The 17,832-nt window shown below is 38.1% G+C and overlaps 1 protein-coding gene across 6 annotated transcripts in view; it reads left to right on the forward strand.

Moving 5' to 3' along the window:
• LOC132377830 (receptor-type tyrosine-protein phosphatase gamma-like) overlaps positions 1-17,832 on the forward strand; it is a 671,456-nt gene that overhangs the window by 596,763 nt on the left and 56,861 nt on the right. For all 6 annotated transcript variants that reach the window (XM_059944246.1, XM_059944241.1, XM_059944240.1 and 3 more), the window contains one exon: positions 7,680-7,771. In XM_059944246.1, coding sequence (XP_059800229.1) covers positions 7,680-7,771 — 92 coding nt within the window. The remainder of the gene's footprint in view (positions 1-7,679; positions 7,772-17,832) is intronic.

Raw genomic sequence — 17,832 nt, forward strand, 5'->3', positions numbered from 1 at the left:
GCTTTCATTTTCACCTTACAGTTTTAGACCAAACTGAATTTAATGTATGCCAAGTGCCCTAATGGCTCGGGTAAGTTATAGTCTTGGACAATTGTCTAAAACTGGCAGGCATGAATAAATATATAAATGTGATATTCTTTCTGATAAAGCCCCTTCAAATTCTGGAAGTACTGCTGTAAAAATCACTAACAACTAACAAATCTGTGCATCAGCATTATTAAGAGGGATCTTCAGCTGAATTTTAGGAAAGCAATGTGTCTGTGGCCTATAATGTCTGATTCTGGTCATGGCAACTGGTAAGGCTGACCAGGAAATGGGGAAAGATATTTCTTTGTGGCCTGCCATTGGGGCTAAGAATGTGCAGGAGGTATACCAAGGTGTGTAGTTACTAGAAAAAGGGGGAGATTGGGTCACATCTTAGAAGTTCCCTAGAACAAGATATTTTGTACCCAATTCAACTGGCAGAATTTAATTAGAGGGGTTTCTGACAGAACGATGCCCCCAGATCAGCATTAACTCCAATCGAGGACCAGGTCACACACCGCATCCACCAAAGATATGAGTGACTTGCAGTTTTTGTGCTAATCTACAAGAGATAGCATGATAAATCTTTTGAAGACTTTTTTAAGCACATCTTGAAAGGAAGTGCTTTCGAACTGTAATGATTCCATCCATTAAGAAATAGAGATTGAAATCAAAAGTAAATTTCAATGCATAATGTAAAATCTTGACATAAAGCAAAAAATGCAGATCTTCAACCAGTCTATTAACTGAGATTTGCAAATAGTTGGTTTTATCAGTTGTATTCATTATAACATAATATTATATAAAATTATCAGCTTCTTTAACGTAATACTATAAATGTAACTATCAAGTGTTTTTAACAAATGCATAAATAAATGAATTATATATGTATCTACTATAATTCATGTTTTAAATGCAGTTTTAATCACACTGTAACCCAATAAGAGAATATCAATATTTTTCAATAGGGCAGAAGGAAAATGTTTTGTGCTTGTGGCTGAGTGAAGAGTATGAAATGGTGTAGAGGTAGGCAGGCACTGGGTGAGCTGTTTTGACTTGGGAGGGAGAGAGCTAGTGTGAGGAGAATAGAATTAACAGGATGAATGAGATTTGTTAGCAGGGGGTCAAAATCAGGGGAAGAAATAAGTGGAAGAAAAGGGGAAGATAAGTAGATGGCCTGAGCAGATAAGGAAAAATGAGCAGGATCAAAACTTGGGTTTCATGATCATCTTTTTCCATTGTGCAGAATTTCAGCAAAGTTCATAACAATGTTGTCCACTTGTCAACCCCATTTAGGCTTTCCACCCTTCAAAAACACTTTCCTTAACACAATACATTTACACCCATTCTGTGCATGGAAATATTTGGGGTAGTGATGCGTAAGATGATGAATGGCATGTTGATCAGATTAATCACCACAGCCTCTCCCAAAACTGCAATCTCTACCAGCTCAAAGGATAAGCTCAGCAAATGCATGGGAGTGCAGCCAGTTCTGCGTGTACAGCATACTGACTTAGGAACGTATTATTTTTCAACATTATTGCTGGAACTCCTTGCCAATGAACTGTAGAAGATACCTCACCATACAAGCTGTGGTAATTCATTAAAGTGATTCATTACTACCTTCTAAATAGGGATGTGCCCTAGGCCCTAGCCTTGCAATGCGATGCTGTTCATCTGCATGAATGAATAAAAGAATGCCAAACAGAGGTCCTGTAGAGAGAGCTGCTCAGATATCACATTTGTTCTAACTCAACCTGACTAGAGTTCTGCACCTAACTCAATACTAGATGCTTGTTACTTTTTACCTGGCTTAGCTTGGCCAACCCAAACATCATTGTGAGTGTCCTAATCTTGGCTGTGCTGTTTACGTGCAATAAGACTGGGCAATATCTCTTAACTTCTGTGGTCTGAGTCAATAGACCCAACCTGACCTGACCCAAGCAAGCCTATTTTTTTTTAAATACTGCCCAACCAGGCTCATACGTGGAAGGTTATACTCAAATGGTATTTTATATCGTCTCACACAGAAACTGTATTCAGAATATGAATTGTTCCGGGAAAATAAGTTCCTTGAACAGTAGTTTAATTGTGTGAAGCTTTCAAATTCTTTAATCTTGTTTTATTGTATAGTAAATATGTAATTAAAAGAACACAGGTGTTAAGTGTAATAAGTGTGGCATGAAAAAGGAAAAATGGAATTATACTACAGAGCAGTTTTTATTCAAAGAGAACATTAACTTGTTTTATGGGAATTCTGATAAAGGATTATTAAATTCTAACGAAGGGCTCCTTTCGGAATTTGTCACTCTCGTGTCTTGAGACTGCATTCAAGTAATTTCTGATTTTATTTAAAATTTCACCATCTTTTTAAAACTTAAACCTGATATTTTGTCACTAATCAGAATGAAATATTGTATAGTAATCTATTTGTTTGACACTTCTCCTTTGAATGTATATCACTACTCAAAATGTCGTTATGCTATATTTGAAGTAATAAATTGAACTTGAAAGTAGCCTTGGAAATTGAGGCCCAGTGCTTTCAAATCTGTCAGTGCTAGTGTTTGTAAATTCTTTTCCTCCAAGTATTCTATTTCTATTGTTTTTATAAAGTCTCTTTTGATCTTAGCCTGCTCTGTTCCTCGAATGCAGAGAAAAAGAGACGAGGGTATGTTGCCTTCCTGATGCCAGGATCAGGGATGTCCGGGATTGTGTCCATGGCATTCTTAAGGGCAAAGCTGAGCAGCCAGAAGTTTTGGTACATATTGGCACTAATGACATGGGTAGTCAAGGTGAGGAGGTCCTAGAGAGAGATTTTAGAGAGCTAGGAGAAAGCTGAGAAACAGGTCCTCCAGGGTAATAATTTATGGATTGCTGCCTGTGTCACATGCCAGTGAGGGAAAGAATAGGATGATTTGGCAGATGAATGCGTGGCTGAGAAACTAGTATGGAAGTAGGGGTACAGTTTTATGGATCATTGGGATCTCTTCTGAGGAAGGTATGACCTATGCAAAAGGGATGAATTACATCTGAACCCAATATCCTTGTTGGCAGGTTGGCTAGAGTGGTTTGGGCCGGTTTGACAGGGGGTTGGGACTGGAGAGATTACGCTAAATATGAAATAGCTGTTTTACAATCAGAGGCAATGTGTAGTGAGACTCCTAGCAATGAGAGTCTGATGATAGGGTAGAACTGCAGTTGACAAGATGGGTTGCAATGTGAAAGGCGGACAAAGTCAAAAAAGGTGAATACGCGACTAAAGGTGCTATATTTGAATGGATGCAGTGTACAGAATAAGGTCGATGAACTTGAAGCACTGTTACAGATTGGCAAGTATGATGCTGTAGATATCACTGAATCATGGCTAAAAGGAGATTATAGCCGGGAGCTTCCTGTCCAAGGATACACATTGTTTCAAAAAGACAGACAAGAAGGCAGAGGGGGTGGCATGACTATGTTGGATAAAAAAATGAAATTAAATCATTAGTAAGAGGTGACATAGGATTGGCAGGTGTTGAATCATTGTGGATAGAGCTAAGGAACTGTGAGGGTAAAAAGACCCTGATGGAAGTTATATACAGGCCCCCAAACAGTAATAAGGATGTGGTGTACAAGTTACAGCAGAGATAGAAAATGCATGCCAATAGTCATGAGGGAATTCAATATGTAGGTAGATTAGGAAAATCAGGTTGGTGTGGGATTTCAAGAGGGGGATTTTTTAGAATGCCTACAAGTTGGCTTTTTAGAGCAGCTCATGCTTCAGCCCACTAAGGGATCAGCTATTCTGGATTGGGTGTTGTGTAATGAGCCAGAATTGATTAGAGAGCTTAAGGTAAAAAGAAAATCCTTAGGGTCAAGGGATAATGATATGATTGAATTCACCCTGAAATATGAGAAGGAGAAGCTGAAGTCATATGTATCAGTATTACAGTGGAGTAAAGGAAATTACAGAGGCATGAGAGAAGAGTTGGCCAGAGCTGATTGGAAAAGAACACAGGCAGGGTGAAGGCAGAGCAACAATGGCTGGAATTTCTGAAAGCAATTTGAAAGGCACGGAATACATATATCTCAAGGAGGAAATAAGTACTCTAAAGGCAAGATGACGTAACCATGGCTAACAACGGAAGTCAAAGCCAACATAAAAGCCCAGGGGAGGCCATAATATAGATCAAAAATTAGTGGGAAGTTAGAAGATTGAGAAGCTTTTAAAACCCAACAGAAGGCAACTAAAAAAGTCATTAAGAAGGTAAAGATGGAATACAAAAATAAGCTAACCAATAATATTAAAGAGGATACACAAAGTTTCTTCAGATACAGAAAGTCTTAAAGGGAGACCACTGGAAAATGATGCTGGAGAGGTAGAAATGGGGAACAGTATGGTGGAAGACCATAGCAGTAAGGTGTCAAGGGTCATGAAGTGTGTGAAGTTGCCATCAAGAGGAAGAAGGTTTTTGGGAAACTAAAAGGTCTGAAAGAAGATAAATCCCCTGGACCAGATGGTATTCACCCCAGAGTTCTGAACGAGATGGCTGAAGAGATTGTGGAGGCATTATTAATGATCTTTCAAGAACCACTGGATTCTGGAAAGTTTCCCTAAGACTGGAAAATTGCAAATGTCACTGCGCTTTTCAAAAAGGAGAAAGGTAGAAAAAAGGAACCAATAAGCCAGTTAGTCTAACCTCAGTGATTGGGAAGACATTGAAGTCAATTGTTAAGGACATGGTTTTGGGGTACTTGGAGGCACATGATAAAATGTTTCCTCAAGGGAAAATCTTGTCTTGACAGATCTTTTGGAATTATTTGAAGAAATAACAAATAGGATTATACAAAGGAGAATCAATTGATGTTGTGCACTTGGAATTGCAGAATGCCTTTGTGAAGGATTTTCATGAGGTTGCTTAACAAGCTATAAGCCAATGGTATTTCAGGAAAGGTTCTAGTATGGATAAAGCAGTGGCTTATTGACAGGGAGCAAAGAGTGAGAATAAAGAGAACCTTTTCTGGTTGGCTGCCAGTGACGAGAGGTGTTCCATAGGGGACTGTGTTGGGACGGTTTCTTTTTACATTATATGTCAATGATTTGGATGATGGAATTGATGGCTTTGTTGCAAGGTTTGCAAATGTTATGAAGATAGGTGGAGGGGCAGGTCGTTTTGAGGAAATAGGCTACAGAGGGGCTTAGACAGAGGAGAATGGGCAAATAAGTGGCAGATGGAATACAGTGTTGGCAAGTTTATGGTATGCACTTTGGTAGAAGAAATGAAGGGGTTGACTATTTGCTAAGTGGAGAGGGAATACAAAGATCTGAGGCACAAAGGGATTTTGGAGTCCTTGAGCAGTATTCCTTAAAGGTTAATTTGCAGGTTGAGTCTGTGTTGAGGAAGGCAAATGAAATGAATGCTGACATTGCAAGAGAATATAAAAGCAAGGATGTAATGTTGAGACTTTATAAAGCACTGGTGAGGCCTCACTTGGAGTATTGTGAGCAGTTTTCAGCCCCTTATCTTAGAAAGGATGTGCTGAAGCTGAAGAGGGTTCAGTGAGGTTCAGGAAAATGATTGCAGGTTTGAACAACATTTGAGCATTTGATAGCTCATTGAAACCTACCGAATGGTGAAAGGCCTCGATAAAGTGGATGTGGAAAGGATATTTCTTATCGTGTGAGTGTCTAAAACCAGAGGACACAGCCTCAGAATAGAGGAGCATTGATTTAGAACAGACATGAGAAGGGATCTCTTTAGCCAGTGAGTGGTAAATCTGTGAAATGCATTGCCACAAGTAGCTGTGGATGCCAAGTCTTTATATATATTTAAGACAAAGGTTGATAGATTCTTGATTGGTCAGGGCATGAAGGGATACAGGAGTGGGAGGCAGGAGTTTGGGGCTGAGAGGAAAAGTACATCAGCCATGATGAAATGGTGGAGCAGACTCAATGGGCCAAATGGTCTAATTCTGCTTCTATATCTGAGTGTCTTGTGGTCTATGCAGAAGTTTGGATATTTCAAATGTCAGTTAAAAAATAGCTTTAACCTTTGCAGAATTCAAATTGCAAAATTCTTTCTTTAAATAGCTCATTATGCATCTCAGCATTTATTTTTCCTTTAACATCTGGTGCTGCACTTTAACATTTTCTCTGCAACCTTTCCTTTCACTTAATTACTTTTAATGGCTGGAAGGATGACCCCATGCACTACTGCTTTTTTGCATAGAAAATGTAAGATGCTGTATGTAAGAAAAAACTTGTTAATACCCATGTTTTTGTTTTCTTACTTGGAAAGCAGTATTGTCTGTAAATTTAGCTCCTTTATTTATTGTGCTCACAATTTAGGATTTAGATTACTCTGAGCTTAATATTCTGGGTTCCAAGTTCATAACATGTTTCAATATTATTCTAAATCCACAACAGTAGGTTTGTCTTGGGATCATTATTTCATGTAAAGCTCAGGGTGTGATTTTTTAATCTCAAAGTTCAAGTTCAAAGTACATTTATTATCAAAATATGCATTCTGCATACAACCTTGAGATTCGTCTTCTTGCAGGCATCCGCAAAGCAAAGAAATGCAATAGAACCCATTAAAAAACACCACAAAAAAAAAAGACCATCAAACAACCAATGTGTGAAAAACGAGCAAATCGTGCAAACAGTAAAAAAGTAAGCAAATAACACACAGGACATTAACTGGAGAGTCCCCTGAAAGTGAGTCTACAGCCATAGAGTCAGTTCATTGCTGTGATGGGTGCCAATGGTTGCAGGCCACAGCTGCAGAGTCAGTTCAGCATTGGAGCACCTTGCAAATAGTTTAAAGAAGTTTTTAAAAAGTACATGGAACATGAACTGCAGAGTCCCCAGACCTATTCTGCACCAAGATGAGTGAAGTCCTTCCAGGAACCCAGTGGCTTCAGTGCAACAGCTGCTCACGAACCTGCCGGCGCAGGACCAAGAACCCTGATGATAATAGCAAGAGAGAGAGAGACCGGTCAGACGTAGGCAGATGGCACTGAGCATCTTTACATTTCCCTCTCTCATCCTCAATGATTTTAATCCCACTTGATGCTTTAATCAGCGCGGTGTAGTGGAGCCAACCATGGGTTTGTGTTCTGCCATCCGGCATCAACGCAGCATCCGTAACCAGCAATGGCCACCCCGGCTGTACCTGCATTCTTGAGAGTCTAGTTCGCCAAATGCCCCAGGAGACTGCAAAGGCAGCATGTTGTTTAGTCATCCAGAAAGTAAATCCTTAAAAGAGAAATTACAGGGTGAAGAACAGCAGTTGCAGTTCAGAAGAAGTATATCCAGAAGATGAGTATCTAGTGGTTTTGTGAGCTGTCTGCAGCGCAACGCCATTGGTCATTGGTGTCATCTTATCATCAATATATCAATATATACAAACTATATTAAGTAAATATTTAAAGCTCTGCACCCAAATACTTATATTAGAATGCTATCCTTATGTAGCTCCAGTTGGTCACGTGTTATATTTGATTGATTTCATTTAAAATTTATTTTTGTGCATTAGTTAAGTGTGAAGCACTTTTGAGATTTTCACATAAGTAATATCAGTCTAGGTTTTGGCACTAATTGGTCCAAATTCATTTATGCCTGTGTTGCAAATGTATTGTTTACCTAATCATGAATACACTTGTTCATTTTGCAGATGATATGGAGGCCATTCCAGTCAAGCAGTTTATAAAGCACATCAATGAACTGTATAACAATAATCAGCATGGATTTTCTGAAGAATTTGAGGTAAGCAACAATTGCAAAAGATAATAAAGTTTGGGGTATGGATTCCTTGTCACCTCTGTGGTGATTGCTGAGTAAATTAGTTGATCATTATATTTTGGAATTTGTGTAATGTCATTTTAGTGGATCTGTAAAATGGAAATGATTGTCCAAAACTAGACAAAATATTCAAATCAATTCGCTTCCATCTTAATTTATTTAGCATTTCTAATAATTGAAAACTTCTTGCTTCATCGTAATCTACGTATGTTACACAGTAGCTGGTGGGATTAGTAAAATGATTAATCGTGCTATGAAGTTCCTGAAAATAAACCTGGCTCATTCCATATATGAGGACAATTGTTACTGAGTACAGTGCAATATTATGAAATCTTAGATTTATTTTAAATGGGAAGCTCTATTATGGATCTGCATCAAAAGGCACTTTGGTGTTCCTTGCTATCAACTGTCTGTGACTGCACAGTTTTTGCATTTCCTGCTTTAGGGCTGGAAAATACTGCACTGGTTTAAGCACAGCATATGCCTACATCTTGGAGCACTCTTATGAAGAACTGTTGCTGAAATTTGGATTGGAGTGCTGCTTGTTCTCCTGCATGTCATCCCTTTCAAGATTCAGAGAGCCTCATGATATCCACTTTCTGCATTCTACGATGTGATCTCTTCCAGCTGCTGTGCTTCATTGACTGTCTGTGTATCTTGTAAAAACAAAATCCCATATTTTAATCTTTTCTAATCCATCCAATCCTGATGTTAATCCTTTGTAAGCTTTTCTATTTGGAAAGCAGAACAATCCAGCCCGTAGATTGATTCATGGACTTGCAACAGGAGCAACTCCTGGTCAAGTTATCAGGAGCCATGCTGCAGAAAAGGGAATTTCTTCCCATAGATCAAATTACTTTTCTTACCTAGGCTCAAATCAGCTGAGCCGGGCTCTGCTTGCCCTTGGCTGCTATCACTTTTAAGTACAGTGATCCTGACACTTTTGATTTTTCTTTCTGCATTTGCTTAGCTGCATGCCTACGTACTAGTAAATGCTACTGATGCTGCTGTGAGGAATCTCTGCGTGCTTGTTGTCCATTAATATTGGCATAACATTAAAATATCCGTTCTGTTCCTAGTATTTATGATATTTATTTCATTTGAATAGATGCTAAATGGTAACACTCATTCTGATTTATTTTTACTAGGAGATAGGAATTTAGAAATCAGAATGTCCCACAAAATGAGGACTTTTTCAGAAGTGCTGCAAATTCGATCATGTTCTGTAATGATATGAGATTGCAGAATCTCATTTCAGAAATGGAACAGCAAATGTAAAATACATTTTCCATGAATCATGAACACAATCCATGATGGGTCCTCAAAATGTGTTTCTAACTCTTCTATAACCAGCCCACACTGTTATATAAGTGATAGTGGCTGAATTAGAGAGTAAAAGATTAAAAGGTGATGGAGCACAACAGTCATTTGGACTAATGAATTCATTTTTCATCATACATCTTGATATGTTTATTAAATGAAATTATTCCACAGTATGTTTAATGGTGTTACAAACAGATGTGATTAATAGCAATGGCCTGCCAGATCATGAATAATAGATTTTGTCTGATTTGAATTAAATCTTCTGATCAAAAGCAATTCTCTTGGGACAAATGTTTGTCCTGAATACTGTCAACATGGTTAAAGGCTCTTATCAATGCTTAATCATTTAGCCAATGGTTTGTCAATGTCAGTAACTTTCTAACTGCACACATTTGCTTTACTTGCCCATAGCCAAATAATATGTCAAGATGGTGTATTTACTATATAAAAAATGTACTGTATGTGTGCAGTGCAGTCATATTTATAATGAAATTTGTATTGTAGCTAAGCCAATTAAGTCACTAGAATCTAACATACTTTGTATTGACTGTAATTTATTTATTTGTGAGCTTATTTCTTCCCTTCCCTTATCCTCCCCCACCATGCCCTTCAATCATACCCACGTTAGGTCTCCCACACGCTTTTGTTAAGCTGGGAAGGTAGCAAAGTATTTGTTTCCAACACAAGAGTGACCCACTGGGGATACTCCCAATAAATACCATCTTTCCCCTCAGTCTGGCTACCTCTTCCCAAAGACTTATTCAAAATTGGGAATCTGTCATGCTGGAGAATTGTGGCTGCAAACCTACCCTCTCTCCCTAAGGATGTGGAGTTAGTACTCCAGCTCATTGTCTCTCTGAGCTGTTAACTGCAACTCCTTACAATAACATCTTAGCACAGTTTAAAGATCAGTTCTGTCATTAAAAAATAAGTGCTTTCTTCTAAGTTTTTAATCTAACTTGTAGTGAGCAGATGAATCATCTTTATATTGCGGTATCTAAAATTCATTTTTTATGTTGTTGATTGTGTAAGAGATTGTAGGAAACATTGTTGATTCTTAGAGAGCATTACATTATATATGAAGCTTTATACATCCATTTTGCCGAGTGTTTTAACGTAATTATGGGAAATGATGTTGTTAACCTTGTTCACTGAAGTTGGGGTTGGAGGTGTCCTGAATTCATGACTGCAATTCCAATTTCTAGTGAAAGTGTGATTTTCTTTCAGTAACTGCATAAACTGCAGTACCATTTTGAAGTATATTGATATATGTTTACACACATCATGTAAAACCATATTCGTCAACATCTGACATTTGTGTTAGATAAATAAAGGTTAATATACTGTTCTCAATATAACCTGTCTTTTTATATAATTCACTGAGAACAGCCTGTAATTCTCTGTGAATGAACTGCAGAGGTTGAGGAGATTCTAAGACTCTCTAAGCACAGGGTTCAATTCCTGCCGCTGGCCTGTAAGGAATTTGTACGTTCCCTTCATGACCACATGGAATTCCACTTGGTGCTCCTATTTCTTCCTGCGTTCCAAAGACTATGAATTAATTTTACTATGTTATGGACCTGCTAGGTTGGCACCGGAAGCATGGCAACACTTGTGGATTGCCACCAGCTCATCTCAAAATGCAGTGGTCATAGATCATAAGACCAGAAGACATAGGAGCTGAATTAGGCCATTCAGCTCATTAGGTCTGCTCAGCCATTACATCTTGGCTGATTTATTATCTCTCTTAACCCCTTTCTACTGCCTTCTCCCTGTAACCTTTGACAGGATGACCATTCATGAATCTATCAAACTCTGCTTTAACTATACCCAATTACTTGGCCTTCACAGCCGTATGTGTCGATAAATTCCACAAATTCACTACCCTCTGGTAAAAGAGATTATTTCGCTTCTCTGTTCTAGATGGATGTCCCTCTATTCTGATACTGAGCCCTCTGGTCTTAGATTCCTCCACTGTGAGAAACATCCTCTCCACATCCACTGTATCTGGCCCTTCCAATATTCAATAGATTTCAATGAGATCCCCCCTCATTCTTCTCAACTCCAGTTAGTACAGGCCCAGAGCCATCAACCCTTCTCATATGTTAATACTTTCATTCCGGGTATTATTCTCATGACCCTCCTCTGGACCCTCTCCAATGTCTGCACATTTTTTCTTAATTAAGTGGCCCAAAACTACTCCAAGTGCAGTCTAAGCAATACCTTATAAAGCCTCAGCATGACATCCATGCTCTTATATTCTAGTATTCTCAAAATAAAAGCTAACATTGCATTTGCTTTCCTTACCACCAACTCAAACTGCTAGTTCACCTTTAGGGAATCCTGCACAAGGACTCCCAAGTCCCTTTGCACCTCTGATTTTTGAATTTTCTCTCTACTTAGAAAATAATTTACACCTTTATTCCTTCTACCAAAGTGCATGACCATACACCTCCCTACACTATATTCCATCTGTCACTCCTTTGTACATTCTCTCAATTTGTCTGAATCCTTCTGTAGACTCCTTGCTTCCTCAAGGCTACCTGCCTCTACATCTATCTTCATATTATCCACAAACCTGGCCACAAAGCCATCAGTCAGTTATGTCATCGATATCATTGACATATAACATGAAAAGAAGCAGTCCCAATTCCGACCCTGTGAACACCACTAGCCACTGGCAGCCAACCAGGAAGGTCCCATTTTATTGCCACTCTTTTCTTCCTGCCTGGCAGCCACTCTTCTATCCATGCTAGTATCTTTCCTGTAATACCATGGACTCTTAACTTATAAAGCAGCCCTGCGGAGCACTTTTGTGAAGGGCCTTCTGAAAATCCAAGTAATCAACATCGACTGATTCTCCTTTGCCTATGCTGCCTGTTACTTCCTCAAAGCATTTCAACAGATTTGTCAGGCAAGTTTTCCCGTTAAGAAATCTATACATACTTTGACCTATTTTATCATGTGCCTCCAAGTACCCCAAAATCTCATTCTTACCTATGAAATATAACACCTATCCAACTACTGAGGTAAGAATAATTGGCCTAGAGTTTTATTTCTTCTGCCTCCCTTCATGCTTGAAAAAGCCATCTCGTTGGCATTCAACAAATTCACTTGTATTTTGAAACCCATCACCAACCTGATTTTCCCAATCTGCCTGCATTTTGGAATCCCCTATAACTATAGTAATATTGCCCTTTTAAAAGCCTTTGCTATCTCCTGTTGTAATTTGTATCCCACATCCTGATTACTGTTTGGAGGCCTGTGTATTATTCCCATCAGAGACACTTTAACTTTGCAGTTTCTCAACTATACCCACAAGAATTCTACATCTTCCGATCCTATATCACCTCTCTTTACCAATTTGATTTCATTTATTCCCAAAAGAGCCACACAACCCCCTCTGCCTTCCTGCCTGTCCTGTCAATACAATGAGTATTCTTAGATGTTGAACTCCAAACTATGATCTTCTTTCAGTCATGACTCAATGATGTCCACACCATCATTACCTGTCAAACTCTAACTGCGCTGCAAGATCATCTATCTTATTCCGTATACTGCGTTCATCCAAATATAACACCTTCAGTCCTGTATTAATTACCCTTTTTGATTTTGCCCCAATGTTACACTTCTATCATCCCACTGACTGCAATTTTGCTTTATCATTTGCCTGTCATTCCTCACACTGGCGCCGCGCACTGCATCTACTTCTATACCAACTGCCCCATCCTCACTCCTATCACTCTGGTTCCCGTCTCCCACCAAATTAGTTTAAAACCTCCTCAACAGCTCTAGCAAACCTGCCCACAAGGAAAGGATATTGGTGCCCCACAGGTTCAGGTGCAGCCTGTCCTTTTTGTACAGGTTATACCTTCCTCAGAAGAGATTACAATGATCCAGAGATCAGAAGCTTTACCCCCTACACCGATTCCTCAGCCATGTATTCATCTGCCAAATCATCCTATTCTAACTCTCATTGGGATACGGCACAGGTAACAATCCAGAGATCGCTGCCATAGAGATCCTGCTTTTCAGCTTCTTGCCTAACTCCCTTTATTCTCTCTTCAGGATCTCCTTCATTTTCCAGCTACGTTGTTGGTACTAATATGTACCACAACTTCTGGCTACTTATCCTTCTGCCTTAGGATGCTGTGGAGCCAATCTGAGACATCCCTGACCGTGGCACCTGGGACACAACATACCATCCAGGTGTCTCTTTCACAGCCACAGAATCTCCTGTCTATTCCTCTAGCTGTGGAATCCCCTCTCACTACTGCACTCCTCTTTTCTTCTCCCCTCCCTCCCTTCTGAGCCACAGAACCTGACTCACTACCAGAGACCAGGTCTCTGTGGCTTCCCCCAACAGTATTCAAAGCAGTATTGTACTGATGGGAATAGCCACAGTGGTTCCCTCTATTGTCTGCCTATTCCCTTTCCCCTCTCCTGACAGTAACCCAGACAGTTCCCTCTCCTTGCAGCTTAAAGGTGACTACCTCACTGTAGCTCCTATCCATCACCTCCTCATTCTCCGGGATGAGCCAAAGGTCATCTGCATCTGCATTTGCATCTCCAGTTCCTTAACACAATTATTGATGCAAAACCACACATTTCACTATGTTTTGATGTATATGTGACAAATAAAGCTAATCTTTATTTATCATTAAAGGACATTAATCAGCCATTTATACTATATTATTCTCTGATGTATTGAGTCTTTATTCAAGAGTAATTATTTATCACCAAGGAGAAATTCAGTTGCTGCTACTCAAAATTAAATTTTTCACAATAACATAGATGTCAAGCCCTAATTTACCACTGGAAAGTTCCTTTCTAAAAGAAGAAAACTTTTCCATCGAATTCCCCCAACACCAAAACTTAGAACAAATTTCAAATTATTCCCCATAAATTTGTCATGTCAGGAATGGATTTGTGTATTTACTCTGAGGCATAATATTCCTGAGCTCTTACCTCTTCTCCCCCGAATAGATTACTGTGTGCAGAATAAAAACAAAGTATTTAAAATTGTTCTTGTATAATCATTGAAATGTCAAAAGTTTTGGTGATGAACCTGAAGCACTCAAGTAAAGGGTGTTTTATATAGAAAATGGATGTGTTCTCCAGGTTACTTGAGCTTTAAAGTTGCAGACCGGGGTAGTTCACAAGTGGGATCATCATTTCTCCACGGAATATATTTGTAACTTCTAACATTTTGTTAAATTTGCTTCTTACTATGCCTGCCATATTCTATTTGTTTCAGGCAGCATAGTAACATTTCATCACTAAGCAACTCCACAGAATATATTGACATGTCAAGCAAAATGAAATGCTTCATTCCAAGAAAGATCACTAATCAGTTGGTTATGTTTAATGTGATGCATCACTATTACAATTGAATAAAACATGAGGGTTAAGTGGATTGCTTGAGCAATAGTGATGACAAAAATAGCAACATATAGCTAAGAGTATACACTTGTAATTGTCTTCATTGCCATTTGAAAAAGCTGCACATTTCCATATTTACCTTCTACCTTAAGCAACAATATGAACTGCTTTTCAATTGCTAGAGGGAGTGACAAACAGACAGAACATTAATTGGTGCACAGTGACCTGATTATAGGATATTTTATGTTACAGACACTTTGATGAACATGACTTGCTATCAGTTCTATACTTAGATTCCATTGCTCTACTTCAACATAGTTAGTGTGAGAAGAACTTCAAAGTTCATCTCTTGCACGTGTTTTAGGAATCCCAGCAAAGCTTGGAATTTTAGTATCAAGCATCATCACCTAAAATCAGCTAACAGTACTAATCTTGACTCTTTTCACTGATGTGATCTGAAAAGGAATCATTAGGTGGAAATTTGCTATTTTCTTCCATCATCCTGGAGTAAACAGATGAACCTTTTCTAACATTATTTTCTTCAGTCATGCCTCCACCAATAAGTGTTACTGGTTATGAAACCATCCGTTCAGCCTCCTCTGCTACTTTCTTCCCTTTTCTGACACGAAAGCCCAACTTCCACATACAGTATTCTAGATTTCCCCTTGCCTGAGCTGTGTGTTTTCCTGTAGTTTTCTTCTGCTGTCTCCTCATGCTGAGTTGTCAACATCAATGCTAAATCTCAGAGGCAGAAGATAATACTGCTATTTTATAGCATTTCTTGTGCCATCAACCAGTGATTAACACTCATTTTGAGATCTACCTCTTGCTTTATTAATCTCATCTCTTGAAAATTTCAACTGGCACATTTTCCACAATTTTATTTTACATTCCTGATTTAACTACTCTTAGTGTGAACCTACTAATTTTATATCTAACAATCCTAACTTTAATTTTCTGTTTATACCTGAATTCCTCAGCAAGCTTATGAAGTCAGATCTCTTTATCTTTTTAAACACTCTTTGTTTTCAAAGAAATAAAATAAAATGTGCAACATGTTATTTGTGTTGAAATACTCAAGAATCTGTTAAAATTGTGTTAAATATTTTGCTATGCCGTGTTTTGTATCTTCCTTGAGACTATTCCCAAAATTGGAAGCAATGCTCCTCATAAGGTCAGTCAAGGCTCATTATTCCTCGCATTTAAATTCCAGCCATATTGAGATAAATACCAATATTTCGTCAATTATTTTGATTACTTTTAGTACATGAACCACAGCTTTTGTTATTTGTGGACGTGAACACAAAGATTCATTTATGTCTTGTCAGTTTCTATTCTCTCACCAATAAAAAAAAGTGCTCTGATTTCTCAGATTCAAATTGGATGACCCTGAACTCCCTCATGCTAGCATAATGCCACTATCCAAATTCAGAATAATAATTCCCCCAAAAGTAGATAACAAACCCTTTATTAGAATTTCTCTCTCTCTCATGCATTCAACTGATTAGCATTCCTTAATATAAGATTACCTCAATGTTTTGCACATGTATTTGCTAATAGTTTTAGAATATCTTTCCAGGTAAGTATTAAACTGATCTATATTCTAGCTTGAATAGCCATTTGCAGATCTTAGATACATTATCTGTTTATTTCTTTCCCCTGTTTCGACAAATGTTTTTACACTGGACACTATCCAATGCTTGTGCAGAAGTTCCAGGTCTAAGTTTGGGTGACTGCATTAGGATCCTTCTGCTATTGCATATGGTTGTTCAGAAGATTCCATGGAATGCAGACATAGCCTAGTGTTGGCCTTCTTTTGGGTGCTTTGTTTCCTTGAAAATTGTTTTATGTTCATTGTTGACTTTTACTTGTTTTAATTACATTTAAAGAATGTTCCATGTTTTATTTACGATTATCAAAAACAGAATAATTCAGCAGAGGAACAGGCCCCTCAGCCCACACTGTTATGCTGAACTAACAGTAATTTAAGACTTACTAAACTAGTCCCTATTGTGACACGTGCATGATCCTTCATTCTCTGCACACATCTGTGCGTATTAAACAGAGCTGTATTATTTCCTATCTGTGACGTTTGCAGGAAGTAATTCTCTAAGTATAGGTCAGGGAATGGTTCAAGTTAATTAGGTTATTCCATGTATTTCACATAATTAGAACACAGTATATGAGAAATATTGTCAATGATTTACTGATAAGCTAAAGCAATAAATAGTAAAACAAACAAGTTCATAACTAGGTATTGTTAAAGTCATATTTTACAGTAAATTATATTGTAAGAGTAAAATATCGTGACTTTGTTGCAAAAGAGGTCAGAATAATGGAGTTTCTTCAATGGATCAGCTAATTAAATCAGTGAGTAGATGAGCCAGACAAATGAGGGAGATCCATATCCTTACTAAATTAATACGGTTGGGAAAGGAAATGTTCAAGACTCTTACATTCCCAATAATTAACAATAACCTCTGTTGAGAAGGTAAATGTGGGGGTTCAGACCATGTGAGATCAGACTTGGGCATTATGCGCCATTGTAAAGTTGTCATATTTCACCCTTTACTCAGGTTTCTACGTGGAAAATAACTTATCAGTTGAAGATTCATTGGGTTCTTGTCTCAACCAATCTTTTCCTTGTAAGGAGTCATTTTCAGGGCAGTTGTTGGAGGAAGTAAAAATTAAGCCAAAGTCCTCCATAAATCATTTGATAATTGCATTTCTCAGTGTGGTAGTGAGTGTGCTGTATTTCTGGCCAAACAATTCAGGTAAGTTCAAATCCTACAGGAATTTGAGAATTTGAATACAGTTTTTTAAAAAACAGAAGTAAATTGCTGAAGTTGGTTTACGTGGCTCTACTCCCATACGTATGTGGTTGATTTTATTCACCCCTGTGGTGACAACTCATTCAACCGTATCAAACTGCTGCCAATGGTTTGCAATAAGGTGCATCACCATCTCTTCAAGGCAACAAACGATTATTGAAAAAGTGGGCACTTGGCTGCCAAAACATACATTTTTTAAAAATGAATTTTCTATTTATTTAGAATAAATTAAAACCAATAAAATGTTAGATTCAACTTTATGTTCAAGATCCTCTCTGTTTTCTTAGCAGAAGCTCATCTCCATTTTAAAGCTAAAGCTATCTTTTGTACATCCCTGTTGGAGAGGAAGAAAATTACCTACCATTACCTCTCCAAATTGCTATCGAATGAACCATGCTGAAAGGTCTTTTGCCTAGTAATTAATCCCCTAATGAAACTAAACATGTAATAAAGTGAAAGCAGCATATTGTATTCTACCTATAAAATTAA

Source organism: Hypanus sabinus, chromosome 19 (genome assembly GCF_030144855.1).
Source record: "Hypanus sabinus isolate sHypSab1 chromosome 19, sHypSab1.hap1, whole genome shotgun sequence".
Lineage (NCBI taxonomy): Eukaryota > Metazoa > Chordata > Chondrichthyes > Myliobatiformes > Dasyatidae > Hypanus > Hypanus sabinus.